The 22,013-nt window shown below is 46.2% G+C and overlaps 8 protein-coding genes across 9 annotated transcripts; 5 read left to right on the top strand and 3 right to left on the bottom strand.

Annotated features, from left to right (window-relative positions):
* Positions 1–263: 263 nt before the first annotated feature.
* Positions 264–3,222, top strand: LOC120448060 (WD repeat-containing protein CG11141). The gene is made up of 4 exons (XM_039629820.1): positions 264–601; positions 679–963; positions 1,026–2,113; positions 2,169–3,222. The coding sequence occupies exons 1-4, from the start codon at positions 383–385 to the stop codon at positions 2,701–2,703; spliced, it is 2,127 nt and encodes a 708-aa protein (XP_039485754.1). The 5' UTR covers positions 264–382; the 3' UTR covers positions 2,704–3,222.
* Positions 3,223–4,604: 1,382 nt separating this feature from the next.
* Positions 4,605–8,440, top strand: LOC120448065 (inositol-3-phosphate synthase). 2 transcript variants are annotated; one of them, XM_039629833.2, is made up of 5 exons: positions 4,605–4,905; positions 6,515–7,213; positions 7,292–7,534; positions 7,594–8,061; positions 8,130–8,440. In XM_039629833.2, the coding sequence occupies exons 1-5, from the start codon at positions 4,777–4,779 to the stop codon at positions 8,286–8,288; spliced, it is 1,698 nt and encodes a 565-aa protein (XP_039485767.1). In that variant the 5' UTR covers positions 4,605–4,776; the 3' UTR covers positions 8,289–8,440. The 2 variants fall into 2 exon arrangements, with proteins under 2 accessions (XP_039485767.1, XP_039485776.1); XM_039629842.1 differs by lacking the exon at positions 4,605–4,905 and adding an exon at positions 6,400–6,432.
* A 3,032-nt stretch (positions 8,441–11,472) lies between these two features.
* Positions 11,473–16,418, top strand: LOC120458131 (dihydroceramide fatty acyl 2-hydroxylase FAH2). The gene is made up of 4 exons (XM_039645673.1): positions 11,473–11,601; positions 12,839–13,200; positions 15,489–15,716; positions 15,779–16,418. The coding sequence occupies exons 2-4, from the start codon at positions 12,850–12,852 to the stop codon at positions 16,265–16,267; spliced, it is 1,068 nt and encodes a 355-aa protein (XP_039501607.1). The 5' UTR covers positions 11,473–11,601; positions 12,839–12,849; the 3' UTR covers positions 16,268–16,418.
* Positions 13,202–15,134, bottom strand: LOC120458130. Its single transcript, XM_039645672.2, has 5 exons — positions 14,968–15,134; positions 14,419–14,893; positions 14,062–14,363; positions 13,663–13,821; positions 13,202–13,602 (listed from the first exon to the last, which is right to left on the bottom strand). Exons 1-5 carry the CDS (start codon positions 15,023–15,025, stop codon positions 13,430–13,432), a joined length of 1,167 nt encoding a protein of 388 aa, XP_039501606.1. The 5' UTR covers positions 15,026–15,134; the 3' UTR covers positions 13,202–13,429.
* A 373-nt stretch (positions 16,419–16,791) lies between the features above and the next one.
* On the top strand, positions 16,792–17,775 carry LOC120450870 (NF-kappa-B inhibitor-interacting Ras-like protein). Its single transcript, XM_039634097.2, has 2 exons — positions 16,792–16,987; positions 17,052–17,775. Exons 1-2 carry the CDS (start codon positions 16,874–16,876, stop codon positions 17,538–17,540), a joined length of 603 nt encoding a protein of 200 aa, XP_039490031.1. The 5' UTR covers positions 16,792–16,873; the 3' UTR covers positions 17,541–17,775.
* Positions 17,776–17,795: 20 nt separating this feature from the next.
* Positions 17,796–18,523, top strand: LOC120450883 (phospholipase A2 large subunit). The gene is made up of 2 exons (XM_039634122.2): positions 17,796–18,178; positions 18,235–18,523. The coding sequence occupies exons 1-2, from the start codon at positions 17,931–17,933 to the stop codon at positions 18,500–18,502; spliced, it is 516 nt and encodes a 171-aa protein (XP_039490056.1). The 5' UTR covers positions 17,796–17,930; the 3' UTR covers positions 18,503–18,523.
* An 86-nt stretch (positions 18,524–18,609) lies between these two features.
* Positions 18,610–19,456, bottom strand: LOC120450877 (phospholipase A2). The gene is made up of 2 exons (XM_039634108.2): positions 19,115–19,456; positions 18,610–19,049 (listed from the first exon to the last, which is right to left on the bottom strand). The coding sequence occupies exons 1-2, from the start codon at positions 19,414–19,416 to the stop codon at positions 18,791–18,793; spliced, it is 561 nt and encodes a 186-aa protein (XP_039490042.1). The 5' UTR covers positions 19,417–19,456; the 3' UTR covers positions 18,610–18,790.
* A 134-nt stretch (positions 19,457–19,590) lies between these two features.
* On the bottom strand, positions 19,591–21,789 carry LOC120450863 (nucleolar protein 9). The gene is made up of 2 exons (XM_039634084.2): positions 21,509–21,789; positions 19,591–21,451 (listed from the first exon to the last, which is right to left on the bottom strand). Exons 1-2 carry the CDS (start codon positions 21,696–21,698, stop codon positions 19,653–19,655), a joined length of 1,989 nt encoding a protein of 662 aa, XP_039490018.1. The 5' UTR covers positions 21,699–21,789; the 3' UTR covers positions 19,591–19,652.
* Between the last annotated feature and the right edge of the window lie 224 nt (positions 21,790–22,013).

The raw sequence follows: 22,013 nt of genomic DNA, 5'->3' as shown, positions 1-22,013 counted from the left end.
GCGGTAAATTTAAAAATCCGTTAAGCTAGCTTGGTCAACCTATTTATAATATTTAGGGTAATCATCTAACCAATGAGCCGGATATAAAATTTTAGTTAGGCGTTAGATATAGACATTTGAATTAAACTAAATTAAATTTATATGCGTTATTTTTTACCTTTCTGCGGGCAATGTATTCAATGTGTTAATATTTTAATGTTTTCAAATGACCCGCCCAACAGAGCTGCCTGCTTTTATATATCTAGCGGGCGTTGCCAGATGCCAGCAGCTCGGTTTTGTTGATTGTTGTGTTGAGCCGGAGCAAAAAGGAATCACCGATAAAAGGAGTGAACTGCGAAATCCCGGAATCCCCGTCCTGAGACGCAATTTCCCCAGCAAGGACATGGCCAGCAGCAAGGAGTTGTGCTCCATCAGGGAGTGGGCGCCGCTAACGGAGGTCATTGATCGGATTCCGGCGCGTCTGCAGCGCGGATTCTTTCCGGCGAATCTCAACCTGACCTGTGTGGACGCCACCGAGGAGTTCCTGGCCATGGGCAGCGACGCGGGCATCGTGTTCTGGTACAATCGCCACACGGGCAAGATGCAGAAGCTGAAGGCGGAGGTATGTGATGACTCATTCTCGTTCCCCCGGCGTGCGTGTGATTTCCCCATTAACTCAAAGTCCCCGTCCCCTTCTAGGTGGCCACTCGGATTACATGCGTTAGGGTTGTCAACTCCGTGGAGTATATGGTTGCGGCTGGGTGCGTCAACGGGCAGGTGAGCATCTTCCAGATACAGAAGGAGCTCCCACAAGACCTCGACTTGGTGGCTCCTTGCACCAAGAGTCGGCCCATAGAGCGGTACACTATCCGGGATCTGCACAAGTGCGTGGTGAGCTGCTGCGAGTGGTCCAAAAACGGGATGAAGCTCTACACCGGAGATCGCCAGGGAGTGGTGGTGCTTACGGAGTTTGATTACCAGGCGGTAAGAACCAATCGTATATATTTTAAAATCATGCAATTACTTATTGTGACCGTTGAACACAGCACCTTAGCAAGTCGGTGGAGATTCTAAGCGAAGCGTACGAGATCGTGCAGCTTAGCGTGCAGCAGAGCCACCTACTGGTGGCCACCCTTTACCGTTGCATCGTATGCCAGCTAGACGTCCACACCTCGCAGTGGAACATCACCCAGGTGGGAAAGAAGGATCGCAAACAGCTCATCGACTGTGGGGCAATTTTTCTGAAGAAACAAGAATCAAACAAGCCGCAACTAGTCTGCGGACGTCCTGGCCTGCGCTTCTGGGTGGCAGACGCTGCAGGAAACGTGTCCAAAACAGTGCTTTTCAGAGATGCCGTTCTGCGCAGTCCCACCTGGGAAATACCTATTCTAAACCCCAAGCAGCGCAGTGAGCCGTCCACAACCCACAACACGACTGCATCCACATCTTCCAGCAGGCCTGCTGGACTATGGGATGGCAATGTGGGCTACGTGGCCAGCAGCAACTTCCGGCAGCTATTCCTGTACGATGGGCACGACTCACTACTGGTAACACACGATGATGCCACCCTGTACATACTCAACTTGGATCGACTTAAAGTGGAAGCCGTTGCGCGAGGATTCCGGAAGATCCTTGATTTTTGCGTCTTTGGCAAAGAAATCTTCGTGCTGGAGGGAGATCGCACATTGCTGCGTTTAGCTCCTTTGCCAGAACCACCAAACAAGACGGCCAAAGTCATCTTCAATCCCCTGATGCCGCCTCCAGTTCCGGTTCTAGGCTCGCACCAATCGCGACTGGAGTCGCCGATCGAGCTTCAGGCAGATCCCGTGCTTCAGAACGCAGAGGAGTGTTTCGAGCTGTTACCTGTGGAACAACTGAACCTGAATGTGCCCATTGAAATAGCTGTGGAGTCGCCACTGGCTCAACAAAATCGCCGCTTGGAAATCTTCCGCCGCATTGGAGAAATGGACTTTGAGCAGTCCATTGTTCACACCACCCGCAAGACATCCGTGGGCAAGCCGCCGGAGGTCAGTGGTTCGGGAATTGTTGAGATTGGCCATGAAACCCATGAGCTTCGGCTGCCGCTTACCAATGCCGCTACTTTAATGGAGGCCAGCTACTGCCAAATGGAGAAGTAAGTAACTCATATTTGTACCCTTCTTATTCGATACTAACATTGTTTCCCATAGCAATGGTCTGGCCTCACCATTGGACATGAAAGCAGCCTACCTTCAGCATCTGCCCGATGCGCTCAGTCCCACCACCTTGCAGAAGACCGTCGCAGAAAAGGCCAAGACACTGGCCGCCGAGCTGGATCTGCCCGAGGTGCATCTGGCCCCGTTGTCCGAGGAGGAGCTCCATGCTGTCCAGCTGCGGACTCCCCAACTAAGCGATCCGCTGATCAGGTGCTACCCCACGCACCTGGAGGAGGCCAGTGTCCAAACAAGTTCAAAGAAAAGCCCGGCCAACCCAGCAGATGATTATCATGTCGGTGAGCCCGTGGACGGGATACGGTCATTTGACGTCTCCAAGCGTAAAATGGCTCCTCTGAAGTTTGTCCTAAGCCAACCGAAGCCGACGCTGAAGTTGGAAGAGAATAGGGAAGAGGAGGAGTACACCAGTTTCCTACCCGACTTTAGGAGAGCTGGCGATCCACTGTGCAAGGAAACGCCGGCCACCAGTGACTCAAACACCTCCAGCGAGTGGGAGTTTTTGGACAACTAGTTCAGTATTAGAAATAAGTGCATACTCCTTAGATTCCATTTGCATTATCGCACTTTTTTTTCTTTGTTTCTATTTGCAAAAGGTTTGTGCTTATCAGATTGTGATCACCGTGATTTAGTTACTTTTTAGTCAAATTTACATTAATGTACATAATGTTAGTCGTATACAGTACCCACCAGTATCTATATTTCAAGTTCGAAAGCAACCAAACCATTCTTTAAAATTTGATTATCCAAAAAAATGTTATCGTATAGCACCTAAGCACCAGTGTAAAATATTAGCCTTTATTTGATATCAATGTATCATTGCACCCCTTTTTAAGATATTCGAATACTTAAAGTATTTGCTACTTAGGTTCAAGGTCGCTTTACACAAAATAAATTTATTTGATACAAGTGCAAACATTTCGTCCAAAGGGTGTCTCCCCCCAGCAGGAAATGGATACGTACTGATACCGCGTACTTTTTCGCTGTTGTTTTTTCTTGAACTACGTGTCAGACTTGAGCCGGCGATAGAGTTGCATCTGAGGGAAACGAGACGCCCACTGCAGCATGTGCCTGGTCTGCTGATTGCTCCAGCGGAGCAATTCGTCATAGAACCTTCTTGATCTGCAGTGTAAGCGGACCGCCCCACTGCATTGATTGATCAACAAATAGTAATTCGAGCTCCCTTCGCACTCAATTGGCTGCAATAATGGAAAGTTTTGGGAAGTTTTGTTTACATCTAGCTTCCAGAAGATTCCACAAAGCCTTCTTTAGTGCGGAAAGATGGTACTGAGATTTGTGAAATTTCTTATAAACTTGATATACTTAAAGGCAAAGTGGTTTTATGATGACTCCAATGCGAAAAATTGTGCAAAACTCAAGATTCTAAGAAAGCTTTTAGTATGGAAAAATTGCAGGCTTGTACCGAAACCACATGGTCTATGTAGATATAAAAAAAAACAAAAGAGAACGCTATAGTCGAGTTCCTAGACTATCATATACCTTTTACTTAGCTAGTGGGGGTGGGAGCGAGAAATTTCACTATTCTAGTGGTATATCGATAAAAATTGGACAGTCAAATATTCTTTTCAAAATTGTGGGCGTCACAGTGGACGTGGCAATGTTCTGAAACAAACTTGCACAGCGTTGGCGTCACTATCTCAACTTTCTTCTAGCTTTCAAAGATCAGGAGATCTCAGCGCTCATACGGACAGGCATACGGACATGACCATATTGACTCCGCTAGCTGTCCTGATCAAGAATATAAATATTTTATGGCATATTAACCTTGTTCTGCAATACTATTAAATATTAGTTCACTTTAAGCTTCGCTTTTAATTCCTTCGCCTTTACTGCTAGAAGTGGATAAAATTAAGATTACAAAAAAAACTTCGACTCTTAAAAAGTATTAATTATACTATAGAATCGCTTAACTTTTAAATGGATCCCTTTTAAAAGAATGGAAATTCTGGATTTAGGAAGTAAATGTGAGACGTCTTACTACTCATTGGTTTTGTCATTTGTTTCCGAGCCACTTTTTGTTCTATTAAATTTTATTATAAATCATTACAAGTGATTTGAGAATAAGAGCAAGTGGGAAATTCCACGAATGAACCATTTCCTTGACTTCAAACTCAATTGGGCACTCAATAAATTATGGAAATAGGTGTATTACGATCTCCGGCTGGAAAAGAGGCGGACAGAAGGACTCCGTGATGCTGATTGAGAAATCCCACGCTTGCCGGAAAGTTTCCGATATCATCTGGTTCCCTTAAGTGCGCCTCAGAGCGTTTTGGAGAGTATATTCACATGCACACATATTCACATATCGTATATGAGTCGGAAGATTCGAACCGCTTGGAGCTTTTGCAACGGCACCCACAAAACGCGAGCAGTGAAAATAATAATGTGTAACGAAATGTCGGCGAGCCCATAAAAGCAGCCCGCTTTCCACTCAACCGAGTCATTCGCCGCGAACTTTTGCCTCGACCGCATCGCAGTCTCCTCCGCAGAACCGAGAAAATCCAGAAGCAAGCACATAAAAACGCGCTAATTGAAAAGACGAGAGTGTTAGCAAAAACATCCCAGAATGAAGCCCACCAAAAACTCAACGCTGGAAGTAATCTCGCCGAAGGTGCAGGTGGACGATGAGTTCATCACCAGCGACTACGACTACCAGACCTCCCATGTGAAGCGCACCGCCGATGGACAGCTCCAGGTAGGTCCAATCGAGAAGGGATTGCTCCCGAACCATCATGGCCATCAGTTGCTTGGGAGCATTATTGAATGTGGTGCGAACAGCCATTTTCCAGCTGACCTTCACATTGAACTTTTCCAACGGCGGGATGGATAAGCTCTCCCTCAAATGCGCACTCGCCTGCACAGGGAGAAAAATATTCCTCATCTGGATGATGGAAAACAGAATTAGAGTGGTCCGTATTCTTTCGGGTTCAGAATAAGCAATCTATAGCCTTCGAATTACATTTTCCAAAACTACATTTTTTATAAATTAAAAAGAAGCACAGTTGAACATTTAACAAGAGGGCATTTTCCATCGAAGCCAAATCAGTTGTAAGTCTTAACTTAAGGATAGACAATTCTTACTAAGAATGTAATGTTAAGGATACAATTAAGCTGCCAATATAAGCGTTAGTGTACTAGATATATTTCTCTGCGTGTTGAGAGGCAGTAAAGTTTTCCATTATCCAGCGAAGGAAGGACCGAGCTGTGCCGAATTCTCTGCGTCCATTGGAACCACTTCCCGTCGAGTCGCAGAAGACAAAAATAGCGATAAGGGGCGCACTCACAGGCGAGGCATTACAGTTAAAATCTATTGATTGCTCGGCGGAACAGCTGTCGACAAATACGGCCGATATCTCGTCACTATTCCGGACTTGATTGGCGTGGGTGGCGTGATTCTGTGCGCAGGCGCCTTTTCGGCCGCTCAAATGGCACCTAAACAAATAGGGATGGCTGGGGCACTCGCATCGAAACCCAATAGTCCATTTTTCCGAGTGATTGTGGTCGCAGTACGTGCTCTGTTTACATCGCCTGCAAACAATACACATCACTCTTCACTCTTCGCCCTCCTTCCACCACTCACCGCCCCTCACTCCCCGCCCACGGACACTTGCTGCGCCTCAAGGTCACTGTCAGGCGATGCCCGCGAAGAGAGCCGCTAAGAGAGCCGCCAAGAGAGAGCGCCTGCCAGTGATAATTTCGCCGGCCGGCAAATGGACATCTTGTTATCGGACTTTGGACCAACACGTTCCCAAATGATTCTTGCAATCATCATCATCATTATCATAACTTATTCATCAGCCCATACGATATGGCGTATTTGTGGTTCAAATCCAAGAGCGCGTTGACTCGGCAGAATCAGAAATCGAGCAAGACCTGCAGAAATCAACAACAGCCAAGTGCTGTTATACGACCGTATGATACCTCTTGCGTGTAAATATTAAACCTGCCACAAGAAATGTATTTTGTATTCTGTTTAGAAATTATATATTATTGTATTATTTTAAGTTTGAATATTCGTTGTACCTTTGATATGATAACATTGAACTGGTAACTTTAGTAATTCACACGAATCGAAGCAACCCGTTGCCAGAAGCAACCAATCGCAGATATACCCGTTGTCATTTTGAAGGAGGGGTGAATTTCGGGTTTGCTTCGCAGAAATCGCGCGATCATAATTTATGCGGCTACCTGACTTGGGTGGCAAATGTGGAATATCGATAAGGTGGCCGGACCTATAATAAGACCAAACGGGTTGTGCCCCTCCTGGTGCTAATCTCTGCTCTAATCTCCGACCAATCTTGCAGGTGCACCCCCAGACGACGGCGCTGAAGATACGGACGGGTCGCCATGTGCCCAAGCTGGGCGTAATGCTGGTGGGATGGGGTGGCAACAACGGATCCACGCTGACCGCCGCCCTGGAGGCCAATCGCCGCCAGCTGAAGTGGCGCAAGCGGACGGGCGTCCAGGTGGCCAACTGGTATGGTTCCATCACCCAGGCGTCCACCGTGTTCATTGGATCCGATGAGGCCGGTGGCGATGTCTACGTGCCCATGAAGGAGCTGCTGCCCATGGTGGAGCCCGACAACATTGTCGTGGATGGCTGGGACATCAGTGGCCTCCACTTGGGCGACGCCATGCGCAGGGCCGAGGTCCTGGATGTGGCTCTGCAAGATCAGATCTACGATCAGCTGGCTCAGTTGCGCCCGCGTCCATCCATCTACGACCCGGACTTTATCGCGGCCAACCAGTCGGATCGGGCAGACAACGTGATCCGTGGGACTCGGCTGGAGCAGTACGAGCAGATCCGGAGGGACATCCGTGACTTCCGCGAGCGCAGTGGCGTCGATTCGGTCATCGTCCTCTGGACCGCCAATACGGAGCGCTTTGCGGATGTTCAGCCTGGTCTGAACAACACCAGTCAGGAGCTCATCGCCTCCCTGAAGGCCAACCACGCGGAGGTTTCACCCTCCACGATCTTCGCAATGGCCAGTATCGCCGAGGGGGTAAGTTGTCCTCCTTCCTTCTATTGATAAGTATTACTAATTACCCAAACAACCATGTATGCTGCTCTAATTTCACAGTGCACCTACATCAACGGCTCGCCGCAGAACACCTTTGTGCCCGGACTGATCCAGTTGGCCGAGGAGAAGAATGTTTTCATTGCCGGCGATGACTTCAAGTCCGGCCAGACTAAGATCAAGAGCGTGCTGGTTGATTTCTTGGTGGGAGCTGGCATCAAGCCGGTGTCCATTGCCAGTTACAACCATCTGGGCAACAACGACGGCAAGAACTTGTCCGCTCCCCAGCAGTTCCGCTCCAAGGAGGTAAGAGTCCAGCCTGTTTCCACGATTCTTGTCTCTTATTAATACCCCGCATCCGGCAGATTTCCAAGAGCAACGTGGTGGACGACATGGTTGCCTCCAACAAATTGTTGTACGGACCCGATGAGCACCCCGATCACGTCGTAGTAATCAAGTACGTACCCTATGTGGGCGACAGCAAACGGGCCATGGATGAGTACACATCGGAGATCATGATGGGCGGCCACAATACCCTGGTGATCCACAACACCTGCGAGGACTCGCTGTTGGCCACCCCTTTAATCCTTGACCTGGTAATTCTCGGCGAGCTGAGCTCTCGCATCCAGCTGCGCAGTGCGGAGAGGGAATCCGCCCCTTGGGTCCCCTTTAAGCCAGTCCTTTCCCTGCTGAGCTATCTGTGCAAGGCGCCTCTGGTGCCCCAAGGCTCCCAGGTGGTCAACTCGCTCTTCCGCCAGCGTGCCGCCATCGAGAACATCCTGCGCGGCTGCATCGGTCTGCCACCTATCTCTCACCTGACCCTGGAGCAGCGGGTAAGCAGGGTTAAGCCAAACCAGTAATTCGGGATCCTTAATATCCTTGATCCTCTCCATATTCACAGTTCGACTTCTCCACCATCACTAATGAGCCGCCTCTAAAGAGGACCAAGACCCTGGGTCAACCCTGCTCCGTTGAATCGGCCCCCAATGGGAAGAAGGTCCATGCCAATGGAAACACCAATGGGTCCGCCAAGCTGGCTACCAATGGCAATGGCCACTGAAGAGTGGACCCATCACAGATTTTCAATCGGAATATATAACTGAAATATATATGGTTTTATAAATTACGAAATAGACTTAAGCTACTATTACTAACTGAATCGTTTAAATATAAAAAGCGTAATGGATTGTTGTCTACATTCTACAAACCAAATATGTATATTTTATTGGGTGTTTCGACCACGATTATATCTCCGTTTCTTCTAGATATAGATGATATTTTGAAATGTGTAAGGAACAACAATGAAAGTTCCTGTTTTAAATCCTGCATTTATCGATGATAATGAATGGTCAAAACATTTTTAAAGTAAAAATAGTTTTTATATTATAAAATATATATATATTATAAAATATTTCTTTATCATATTAAAGGTTTTTTGTTCTATAAGTCCGAATTAGTTTTTTGAAGGCTGGACTAACAAAAAATAAAAAGATTAAATGCCAACTTGTAGGGGAAATTCGCTATCTCTTATGGTCTAGCTGCTAAGAATCTCAACGACTTTTAACAGACGAAACCGTTTGATCCGATTATTTGTGCTAAATAATATATTGCAAAATATTCCACGAGTGAAGAATACCACCCGGTAAGAGAGGCAACTTTATTTTAAGAAAAGTAAACGATCTTTGAAGAAATAGGTACTAACAGATACTGGTATCTAAAGCACTCGAATAGTGTTTGTTCTAGTTTCTCGTATATCTTGTTAATCGATTCAGCAAATGAATAACGAATGTGTACCCGCTATTAATAGAAGAAACAGGTACAAATATCCATAGTACAACCTTAAATAGTACAAACTTAAAAGAAATCTCTTTACCGCATCTGTGTTTCATGTGTGTATAACAGTTATAACAAATATCCAACAGAATAATCAAAGCCGCTGAGCAGTATGCTACGAAAATATGTTTTTTCTCAGATTATGTCGACAATTGATAAATACATTGTGATAAGATTGTTTTGAGAATGGTGTGAGCCCACAATAAAGATTTTATTGTTTTTCTGCTGCAATATCGAACTGAAATTTTCTTATCTTAGATATAAAGTGTGTGTCGTACCGCAGGCCTCAGAATGTTACACAAACGCTATTAAGAACTGAAGTATTTACTTTATAAACTAACTTTTTTACCTGGCAATTTGGTCCACGATTACACTTAGAATCAGCATGATTAATCCAATTTATATTTATGGACAGGCGTAAAGATTACTCGCAATATACAACTAAATTCCAGTAGATTTTTGTTGTGATACTAGTAGTAGTAGTTCAGGACAAAGACGGCCGCAGACTGGACTCCTATGGCTTATTTCCTTTGAAAGCGGTAGATGTTTTACACTCCTTTTTATCCTACTATTATAGTATGCTGTCACAAGTGATTAATCTGCTTATGGGTGTCACATTAGAGAGTAATTAGTTCCTGCTCAAAGCAGGCTTATCGAAGTGACCCAGCACTTAAGCCAATCAATATGATTCCCATTCGACTTGGGTGATATAGTAGCTGTGAAGGCGATTGATGCACATGTGTATAATTAAGTTTATTCTCCGATATACATATGTATGTAGTCCCTTGCGATAGACAATAACTAGTGACGGTGGGCCTTGGCTTGGCCCTTAAACGTCAAGTTGTTGGCACAGACTGACGACTCTGAAGCCTATTCCCCTAAACAAAGTGAGCACAACTCACCAGAGAATAAACAATATATTATATCCTAATAAAAAAAAACTATTAGTATACTTCTACCGACTGTAAAAGAGATGCAAACTATAAGTGGGTTATCCCGCGGTTTCTTAACCTAAAGGGATGCCTTACAAATTCACCTTTGTTGTTTGTACTGAGCAATTGTGGCTTATCTAAACCTGATAGCTGGGCTTTACTGTTACTCAGTCAATCGACTTCATTCCCAAGCAAGAGAGAACGCTATAGTCGAGTTCTCCGACTATCTGATACCTGTTACTCACCTAGTGGAAAGGCGAGGGAGAAATTTCCACAGTGTCAGTTTTAGGCGTTTCGTTGGCATTAGAGTGGGCGTGGCAAAAAGATTTTTGGCAAATCGAGAGAAATTTACAAGAGTAACAGAAATGTGAAAAAATATCAAAACATTTTTAAATGTTTATAATCTATATGCTTAATCTTAACCTTTAGCTTTTATAGATTCTGAGATCTGGCCGTTTATACGGACAGACGGACGGACACACGGACGTGGTCAGATCCACTCGGCTATTGATTCTGATCAAGAATATATATACTTTCCTTCTGCCTATTACTTACTCTTCAACGAATCTAGTATACTCTTTTACTCTACGAGTAACGGGTATAAAAGACAATTGAGTTTTACCACATAATCAAGAACTTATCTGGGATCTTGATTTTCTTATTAACCAAAAAATACAAGATTTGTTGTTTCGATTTCTGAGAAATGTTATATTTTAAATTAATATTTGACATATGTTTTGTTACATTGAATAATACAATAAAACAATACTATGTCAGCAACATAATTGAGCAAGTGTTATTGAGGTTATTATAACACTTTCAATCTCAAACTACCTATAAGCTTGGCTGGGAAACTATTTTAAAATAGGGCATGAATTCTTTTATGAATTTAATTATGTCTTAGCAAAAAAATGGAGTGTTCATAACCCGAAAAGCTATTTGGGCATATGTAAGAATTAACAAGAGGGGACGCCGAATAGCTACTCATCCGAAGAGGTGCCTCCATATCCTAGTAAGCACCGAGGAAGTCCACCGAGGACGACGATTATGCGTGATTCATTTTTAATTTCCGAAATCAGAGCTCCGATCTGCGGTGACTCATCTGGGAACAATTTCCAGCGCTAGCATGGATCGGGCTCCACCGCCGATCGTTAATCGCAATCGAGAGCTACGTCAGGATTGTTTAGCAAAATTAGAACACGCCGCGATAGCGGTCTTTATGGTGTCTTGCAAATTGGGCGATAAGAATTTGGATCGGTACAAGCGTTACCGGCAGTCCTCCCGCTCCGTGGAGCACTGTATCTGGAACTACAGCTAAAAATCGTCCAGGTTTATCTTATCTTCGGCGCTGCGTGGTCCGCTTAGTCTGTGGCAGTGTCAGGAGCACCAATGGCTAGTGGTTAGAGCTAGAGGTGCCGGTAACTAGCGGATAGAGCCCACAAGATAGCACTGAGCAGCGCCGTCGGCGTTGCCGCCACGGATGTGTTGGGTGGGTGGGCCATAGTTCAGTCGTGAGTTGCGTTGTGTTGCGTGCGGTCAGAGGCTCCGCCGACAATTGGGAACCAGGTCTAGACCAAAGTGTTTTGTTTTGCAAGCAGTGCGAATACGGTAAATAAATAATCCCGTGGTACAAAAGACTGAATTTATGCAAATTGCTCTGCGAGTTAGCCCATGAGTTAGCCAAACTATCTTCGATACTGTGTCATCATCTGCGATAAGATACCTTCGCACCCAACTTGCGATCCACAGGTTTTCACTGCTAGCACTGCTAACCCGGATAGATAAAGCTTTGCTTGCCACTATCACTGCCCCAACAAATGCCATTAAGCTGGTGTAAACACGAGAGCTGGGCTTCGTTTGATGGCTCCGCCAATGGACAGACCATAGGTGTTACAGGTCTGCGGACAGACTTGAGGACGGGCAGACGGTGCCCAGCCTATCCGTCTATGTGTCAGATAGATACCATTAATCAATGTGACGCAGCCCCCGCCCGGGGTTGAGTCAGAGCACCTGCTCCACCCTCAATCCTATCGCAGAACTCCGATTGGGAACTTACCACTTGCCACTTTGACAAACGAGCCGTCTACTCCCACTAGTCCAAAACAAATCCCCGCGCTTACAGGCTTTCCTATCAGCATTGATAAGGAAAACTACTGACGGAGCAACATCGTCCGCGGAATGGCGACGCTCAGTGCGGCGCGTAGGCAAAAGGCAAAATACCCGGGTCATGAAGAATGGAAATGTTTGTGCGGATCCCATATTGGCACGCATCATCGGAAAGAAACATCTGGCGCACTTTGGGAATGCCAAGTTCACTTGAACCCCTGACAGCTAATGGGTGAAATGCCTCCAGTGCATTTTCAACATTTTTCTTCAGGCTGCAATTACAACCTGCAATTGATTTGCCCTAATCGCTGTAATTAGATCTATTACCGAACCAATTAAACAAATGATGTACAGGCGTGGCGCTTATAAAAACATTCCCACACCCATCTGAAATCACATAATTTCAATGCCAGGATAGAAGGACTCAATCCAAGAACCCTTAGTTTAGAAGCGAATTAAAAGTGCAAACCATAGGTGCAGATACTTTAGGAAATGCTTCATGCATTAGAACATTTAGCTTCGCCAATGAGGAATGATCCATTTGATCTGAATACAAAATAGACGCCCTGCCTAAGAGAATTAATAAAATGCATTATATATTTAATTGACCGTGTCCGATACAATATGACATCGTGCTGCTGCTGAGCACGCAAAGTAATTAATTTAAAAGATAATCAGTGGCTGTAATATGCTCGTAAAGGAACAACCAAGTCTTATCCGATTGTTTTTCGCATTGCAGTTGCCAAATTGATGCCCATCGAGATGGATAAGTCAAAGGAAGCGGACTCGACGGACAAGTTCGTAGTGAAGTATCGCCAGCAGTATTACGATTTGTCCAAGTTTATGCACAAGCATCCGGGAGGCATAAACACGCTTAAAGGTCTCAACAGCACGGACATGACTGCTCGCTTTTTGAAGGCGCCGCCGCATTCGGATGCGGCTATGTACTTGATGAGGGAGTACAAAATCGATCCAGTGGACTCTCAGAAACCAAAGTCGAGCAAAAAAGAAACCATGCATGATGATGATGATGGAACCATGCGAAAACGGCAGAGGGAAACCGAGGACACGAACAACAACCAGATTGACGAGAGTATGGAGGTAAGTTGGATGAGCGGTTTTTAATCTGTAACTCTACTTGCTGGTTGATCGGATCGCTCGTTAGGTTGTTCTGAATGTTATCGGCGTAGGTCTGCGATCCAAATCTCAGCTAGAAAATATATAATAAACGTAAGGCATAGTTAAAAGGAACACGCGTGTTTTGGAAATCCAAGTTTTCAGGAGCTTAGTCGATAGAATGCTTCAAACTTTTTGGGAGCTACGCGAGTTTTCACAAGTGGCGCGACTTGTTGGCCAACACGAAGACCTTTGCTTTGGAGTATATACGGATGTCCTCCTCCACGGTGGTTAGCTCCTTGTCGATTTCCGCCTTTCTGTTGCGCACCCTCAGCGTCTGCGCGGTCATGGGCATGTGGTTCAGTTCATTGACAAGCTGTTCATAGCCTGTTAAATATCGTGGGATCGTTAGCATGGGTCCAACTTATAATAGTTACATGAACTCACGTTTCTTAGCATTAGTGAGGTGCGTCAGTCGGTCCTGATCGCTGAGCAATACATGGCCACGGGGACAGTCGGGATCCAGCGATTCCGCAAGCTGCTTGGCCACTGCCTTTTCGCGCTTCTGCTTTTCCAGGTAACGCGGCAAGCGCACCTCATCTCGGGCTATTAAAAAGTACAAATTTGTAGTTAGTTTAAATCAAATAGCTGTTATTTTATGATTCGTACTTAAAAAGCAGGAATAACATTTTTGTCACTTCCGTCACCGATAATATCGTATTGTCATATATTATGGTGTTTTTATTTGATTGTTCGATATTTTAGGGCCATCAGGAGGAAAAAAAAAGGCTTTTTTTTCCATAACTGCCACAATTACTTAGCTTTAGCTACAAGGGATATACTTACATCCTAGTTTATGTTCACGACGCTTTGACTTAGAGGTGATGGTGGTGACATTGGAGGCCGTTGTGAAGCGACTACGGGCACTAAGTGGTGCCTCGTCGTCCGAAGCTCCGTAGTTTGTGGCCTCGGCCTCGGTCATGGGCATTGCCTCCATTTCGGACATATGGAAGCGACTCTGCTTCGAAGAGCTTGAACGCGCTGAAAGCGGCAGCTGTTCCAAATCTTCCTCGTATTGCATTGGTTTGTAGTTTTCTCCGTACTTTGTACCGGATTCCTCCATTATAGATCTGGCATCAAAGTTGCACCTGTGGATAAGAGAAACCTTTATGGAAACCTTCGAGCATGGTGCAAAAATCATACTTTTTTAGAGCATTTGTTAGATAGATCTCGTCAGTAATGTCCTCAGTTTGAATGGCTATGCTGGTGGAGCTTCGATTCGTGCCACATGATTGACAGCGATCTACGGCTGGATCCGAAGAAGACTCTAAGAGATTATCGGATTCAAAATCTTCGGACGGGTCATGGTCATATAAGATGGGATTGCGCTCTTCCAGGCCATCGAAGCGTTCGCCATCCGCAGGAACGGCCACGGCGAGTTGGTGCTGTGAGCGAGAGGTGCTGCGGCCGTTCTGCAACGAGTTCTGTTTTTCGGGTTTTCCCCTAGCTGCCGGTTTCTCCATCTTCGACTCCCCCATCTCGGAGGAAGTGCGTCGCAGCGAGGGCATCCATTTCGGGCGAACTGGCTCCTTAGCAGCCAACTTCTGGCTGGTGGACTTCTCCAGCGAGCGCAAGCTCACCTTGTTTTCCTTTAGGAAGTTTCGGGACTGTGTGACGCCTGTGGGAACGGAGACCAAAACATATTACCAACTGGTTGCCATGGCCAATCGGCTGTTTGGAAAAAAATCTTACGCGGCACCGAAAAGATGCCCTTTAGTGTTGGAATCGGGCGAACTGAAGTATTCGACATGTTCCACCTAATCCCGGACTATAACTAGGCGTCTGGAACTCCAGATATGTGATCTCGACTACGGCGAGTGGAAACTGCGTCGTTATGTGTAAAGTAAGGGACAGGTTCAAATGACAATTTTGAACCAGCTGCTTGTGATTGTACCTGCTCATCGATGCTCGATAACAGTATATATCGGTTCGGTGCTGCCTCGCGGCTGGCCACACCATGAATTGAATTAACGGTTTATGGGATATCCAAGTCCTTAAAAAAATATTAAGAAAAATAACTTAGCAAAATGAAATGTTTACTCTTCTATAGGTATAATAATCCTTAAACTCTGTAGGTTACTAATTTTAAATAAGTATTTTTCTATGGAAATAATGATTAACAACAGTATTTAACTCTTTTCATAATTTATTTAAGTGGTGTGTATAACTGTATTTATTTATTGAATAACAAATTATGAACTTATCTGTTCCAGCACCTGGTGGACTGGTCAAAGGCAATGCTTCCGCAGATCGCTAATATAACGGAGTGCTACGATGACTGGGTGCACAAGCCGGTGGACAGGCCACTGCGTCTCTTTGGTCCGTGGTACTTGGAGATGTGCACAAAGACCCCCTGGTGGCTGGTGCCCCTGTTTTGGATTCCGGTGATCATTAAATGCGTCTTGAAGGAGTTTAATAGCGCCTGGCAGGATAGGAACCAGGTGAGCAGTCCCTTATAATTCTCATTCTTGGGATAGCAACTACAAATACCTCGTTCTTGCAGCTGGCTGTGTTCTCCGGTTACTTTTTGTTTGGCGTGCTTCTCTGGTCTTTCTTGGAGTACACACTCCACCGCTGGGTGTTCCACGTGAAGCTGAGCACCAAGAGCGGAAGTTGGCTTTGCACTTTCCACTTCATGATCCATGGGTTGCACCACAAGGTGCCCTTCGATCCGATGCGACTGGTGTTCCCACCTCTTCCCGGTGCATTGCTCGCCGCTATCATCTACACCCCGCTCAGCTTCATCCTGTCCCATCCGCGAGTGGTCTTGTCCGGAGCTCTGGCCGGCTATCTGTGCTACGACATGATCCACTACTACCTGCACTACGGAAACCCGTCGTTGAGGGCCTTTGTGCACATGAAGCGATATCACCACCATCACCACTTTTCGCATCAAACCCTCGGATACGGTATCAGCAGTCCTTTGTGGGATGTCGTCTTCAAAACGAGAATCCACCTCCGCAAGTTGAGATACCAACTGCGCTGGTCCTAGCTGCAATAAATGGATATTACAGTGCTACTATAGAACAAATTAAATACAGTTTCAGTGTGTAGGCTGAATATTGTGTATTAGGCTTAAGAATAATTTGTAAGACTTTTACCAACTTCTATTAAAGAAGAATAAACGTCCAAATATACCAAAGAACAAACGGAAAATCTCTTTGAAAACATAAACCCATCATTGCTAAACAATTCATTTAGGAAAAAAACAGCAAAAGATTAACACCATTAACATCGCAACACCATGAACAAAACAATCTTAACGAGGTAATAATATTGAACCCACAATTTTAAAATGTAGGAAATATAATTTTGTGTCACAAAAACTCGCAAAAGAGCTTTTGAACGAACTATAGTAGAATCTCATCTCCCTAAATTGCCTAAATTTTGTGTATTTTGAGAATAAATTAAATAAACATACAAGCATACAGATTGTTAAAATAAATTATATATTACTTAAATTAGAGATTTTTAAATTCTCCTAGTTTTTGTATACCATATAAATATAGAATTACTTATTGGTGGTGCTTGGTCACACTACCAAGAATTCAGCGAAAGTTTTGTTTATTTTTTTAACCCAATTTTTACTGCTGGAATAATGCTAAATGCCAAGATCGGCAAGGTTGGCAAAGTACTGGTGTGCGGGATGAAGGGCGTGGGCAAGACGGCGCTGATAGAGCAGCTGGTCTACGGCCACGTCAATCCAGAGACGGTGAGAATGCCTTTGGCCGTGCTTAAACTGAAGCTGGTAGCTGATTGCCAGGATCTTATTGCAGGAATTGCATCCAACCATTGAGGATATCTACGTGGCCAGCGTGGACACTGGCAGGGGCGGAGCTCGAGAGACCCTGCGCATCTACGACACGGCGGGATTGCAGGGGGAGCAGCAGCTGCCACGCCACTACCTCCAGTTCCCAGACGCATTCGTTTTGGTCTACGATCCCATGGACCCACGGAGCCTGGATATGCTGGCCGACATCAAGGCTGACATAGAGAAGCACAAGGAGAAGAAGGAGATTCCTGTAGTGGTGCTGGCCAACGTGAGGGCACGGGCAGCCCCAAATCCCGTCGAGAAGGTCATGGACCGCGCCAATATCTGGTGCCAGCGAGAGCGCATTAAGCACTACACTGTGAATGCCATGGAGCGGCCGTCTCTCTACGAGCCCTTCACCTCGCTGTGTGCGCGGCTGCATCCGATGCAGACGAAGAGCACGTTCCCTCAGCTGCGCCAGGTCATGCAGAACCGGCAAAAGAGCGAGGCCTAGCTGCGTTGATCGGTTTTAAGGGAAGAGATATAATTTAAGTTTTATTCAGGAGTGTTCCTAAGTCTCAGAGACTTTAAAGAGATTTTCGGAACCTCCCTAATCGTATCGTAATTATCAAATTAGAATGTACTTGCCTTATATTAACTGTTGTGCTTAAATGTGGCCTAAGCCACGGCCAACTTGTACTTATGTCTGTTTGTGAGTGTCCAAATGCATGTACTATTTATTACACATACATGACTTCTCTTATTTCGCGAGATTTAAGCGTAATCAGTATTCAATGCTCAATCACAGCTCAAATGACGCGTAGTGATTAAATAACCATGCCGAATTTCTGCTCTCCGGAAATCCCCTTGAATCAGTCGTCTGCTAGCCCCTTCATTGTGCGCAATGATTTCGCGTGCCGCCTTTCTTACTGCTCTTCTCATGCTGATCTGTGCCAGCCATGTGGCATTGGAGTTGAGCATAACAGTTCCGGGCACAAAGTGGTGCGGACCCGGGAACATAGCAGCCAACTACGATGACCTGGGCACTGAGCGAGAGGTGGACATGTGTTGCCGGGCGCACGACAACTGTGGGGAAAAGATTCCGCCGCTGGAGGAAGCCTTCGGACTGAAAAACGACGGAATTTTTCCCATGTAAGAGTGGATTTCATACATCCAGATGTGGATCAATAATCGTGCGATCTCCGCAGTTTCTCGTGTTCCTGCGAGGCTGCCTTCCGAAGCTGTCTCACCGCTCTGCGAAACGGCCACTCCCTGGCTCTTGGCAAAATCTACTTCAACACCAAGGATGTATGCTTCGGCTACGGACATCCCATCATTGACTGTCAGGAGCGGCAGGCCGACTTGTTCGAGACTCGATGTGTCAGCTACAGAGTGGACGAGGGTCAGCCGCAGTGCTGGCAGTTCTACGACTTGGCCTTCTACACACACGTGAGCGGCAGCGCGGAGGACTCCTGAGATTGAACTTCGACGTCCAGCGATAAGCGCTCAATTGTTTACAAAACAGATTGTACTGGGAGCGAAACCTAAAGTGATTAGGATTTTGACGGTAGGTTTTGTGTAACCAGTTTGTAATTCTATTAGCCTGGATTTTTATTAAAATTTATTCAAATTTTTATTGAACCTCAGATAATTGCAAGGGTTTTAATAATCATTTCAAATGGGTGTGTTGTAAGGTGTGTTAGTAATATTTAATGCGATGTGTAATATAATCTTATTTCTCGTTCACAAATCGCTCATCCCACGTCAGCCCGCCGAGGCTGGGATGGTGAAAAACGGCATGTCGTAAAACTGCCAGACCTTCGGCCTTGACTTGTCCACCTGGTAGCGGATGCAGCGCTTGCGGAAGGTGCCCTCCTGGTACTGCTTGCATCCGGTGGTGGGGTATCCGTTGGCGAAACACCTGCTCCTGCTGCCATAGTAGATACGTCCAAGGGTATTGGAGGTGATGCTGTTCACTGCCTGCAGGCAGTTGATGAACTGCTGCTCGCAGGTGCACTTAAGGCTAAATCGAGAAGCGGCGGTCAGTGTGCATAAATCGATAAGGGCTGTGGCGAAGACACTTCTTACATGGGAAACCAGTCTGTGTTGGTGGGCAGTCCGTGGAGTGTAGCATGAGACTCGATAATCTCGTCGCAATGGTCGTGGGCACGACAGCATTTGTCCGTCTCTCGTTCTCGGCCCAGATCCTCGAAGTTCGCGGCCGTGTTGCCCGGTCCGCACCACTTGGTTCCGGGCACCGTAATACCCGTGTGGGGAACTGGTGGCAGCGCCTGGTTGTAGATGTCCTCGTCCTCGAAGATAGCTTCGTCTCCAAAGGCACAAGCCATGGCCACTAGGCCACAAACGAACGCTCCGCGCAACAGCCACATGTCTCAGCTTCGGCAGTCGCACCACAACTAAGTTTTATTTCGTTGGCTTGAGCTGTTTTTTCTCGGGCTGATAAGGCGGCAAACAACAAAATGAAGCAATCAAAGTACTTCAGTAACTGAAAAATGATGTAAATGTATTATTATAGTCCCTTACACTATGTAAAAATGAATTTGTTTTTCAAATATTCAAATCTAAGAATAGTTTAGATAGTTTATTAGTTTTAACAATCTATACACTAGCTAAGTATATCTTTAAAAGTTTCGGCGGCTGTCTTGGCCGTTTTCCGCTTCGTATCTTTTGGCTGCTCCCCGTCCAGATGCTTGGACAGACTTTCCTGCCACTGGGTAGGTGAAAGCTTGTACGTGTCTAGGCGGTATTTTGTGTAGATGATCCGGCCGTGGGGTGATCCTTTCAGCATATTGGCCTTGGAAAACAGTTCCTTGGCCATGCGCAGCTTCTGGGCATCTTGGGCGGCCTTAAAGCACTGTTCGAAGACGCGGGAACCATGTCGAGTGATGGCCAAGTCCACGTAGAAGCCATCCAACTGGCGGATCAGACGCTCCCGGGATTTCTCGCCGATAAACTTGCTCTGCATGAAGGCGTCCACGATGTGTGAGCCATTGGGTGTGTTGAAGACTTGAGCCAGTTGTGTGGCGGGCAAGTCGAGGATGCAGTTGACCAAAAAAATTGGCTTGTTAAACTGCAGCAGATGTTGTGTAATAAGTGAACCGTGTAGGTGAACAAAGCCCGACTCGTCGCTGGCTACCACCTCGAAGGGCTTTAACTTTATTAAGCATGTAAAGAAAAGCTTTGATCTTTCCTTGTCGCCGCTGACTTGAAGGGCACTCTGCAATGTGGCTATCATTTGAGACTGCTTGGTGCCCAGGCGCAAGCAGGCTGCACTTAGGGCGGACACGACACCGGTATAGCCCATTTTGAGCAGCTCTTCTAAATGCGGCTGGAGTTCGGTGAAGACGGACTCGAAATCAGGGACTTCTTTGATGTGCTGAAGGAGACGCTGAACTGAAAAGTTCGTTCCTGGTTGCCGAGCTAGGTAACCTATTCGGTTGCAGAAGAGCATCGCATATAGCTGGATTAACAATTTGGCTCCCGCCACGCTCATTATAGTCTCGAGCAGAATGACAGAGCTTTGATGGTGGAAGACTTTGGGTAGTTTGGGCTCTTCCAGCTTATTCTCAGTGTCAGCCTCAGCTTCTTTCGCCACCTTATCCTCTTTTTCATCACTTTCGTCCTTGACTTCGATTTTGGTTTCTAATTCGTTTTTCTCCTCGTCCTCTTCGTTCGACTTCAGCAGACCGATAGTCAAGATTTTCTTAGCAAAATGCTTGAGCATACTTTTGTCCACCACACTGAGGGCCAAACAGATGACGCCCAGCAGACTTGATGAATGATCCTGGTAGGGGAAGTCTCCGAACTGGGGCCACATCTCCAGGCGCTGGGGAAACTCCTTCATCACCTCCTGCCACTCGTCCGGCACCGAGTACATCTTCCTGTGCTTGGCTATCTCAGTTCCACCTTTCTCAAAGGCGATTTTGGGAACGTGCATGCCCACCAGGCACAGAATGGCTGTGCGCATGATGTGGCTGGCGCAAGCGTCCCAAACGAAGTCCTCCAGATTGTTTAGCATGAACTTTGATACCCGAAGAACAAACTGGCGGCACTTCTCGCGGTGATCCTCAGTGAAGTCCGCCGTCAGATTGTACTCCTCCTCCTCTTGGGCGGCATCCGGCTTAGCCCGTTTGTTGGAACTAGCTGCATCGCTGGTATCCTGGATGGCTGATTTTTCCACTCCGCGCAGAAAGGCGATTTCAAGCATTTTCTGCAGGACGTGTGAGGCAAACCGATCTGAACACATGGGCCTAAGGTTGTCGCCAAACTTGCTGAAAAAGCGCTCCAACTGGACGTCGTCCACGAATCCCACCAACGACTCCAGAGCCTTGGACACGATCTGATTGGAGGCTAGATGAATCTCCTGATCGTGGGTCTGCTCAAACACATTGTTGGCCATGATGACTGCGGGAAAATTGGGTTGGTTAAGGCGATGCCCAGGAGATGTTCGACACTACTCACCTCGCTCCTCCACGTCCTCGAATCCCACTTTCATGGCATCCAGAATGTTGATGAAATAATTGAACTGCTCGTCGTCGATGTGCGTGCCCCTTCCGAATATCCCCTGCTTTGCGAACCCCTTGGCGTTCCGCATGAAGCGGTTGCCCTTCTTCTTGGGTCGCTTCCGCCTTGAGTCGCTCTCGGACTGCATTGCTCTTTATTTAATAATTAAAATTAACTTATATTTCCAACGTGCGCCAGAACACGCTGTGAAATTAAAATACCAAGCCGACCGAAATATACTATTTTTGGATCATAGTCAGGTCGCACTGGGTCCCAGACTAATCGATAAGTCTTGGCGATGAATCGATGATTTTAGAAACTAGCGGTCGAATTTGAATTCGCCTTAAGGGAACGGAAGTTAAGTTACTAAGCCATGTGTATTTATACCCGTTACTCGTAGAGTAAGATTGTATGTATACTAGATTCGTTGAAAAGTATGTAACAGGCAGAAGAAAGCGTTTCC

The sequence above is a fragment of the Drosophila santomea genome, chromosome 2L (genome assembly GCF_016746245.2).
Source record: "Drosophila santomea strain STO CAGO 1482 chromosome 2L, Prin_Dsan_1.1, whole genome shotgun sequence".
NCBI lineage: Eukaryota > Metazoa > Arthropoda > Insecta > Diptera > Drosophilidae > Drosophila > Drosophila santomea.
Note: the sequence above shows the minus strand (reverse complement) of the source record. Positions and strands in the feature narration are given on the sequence as shown.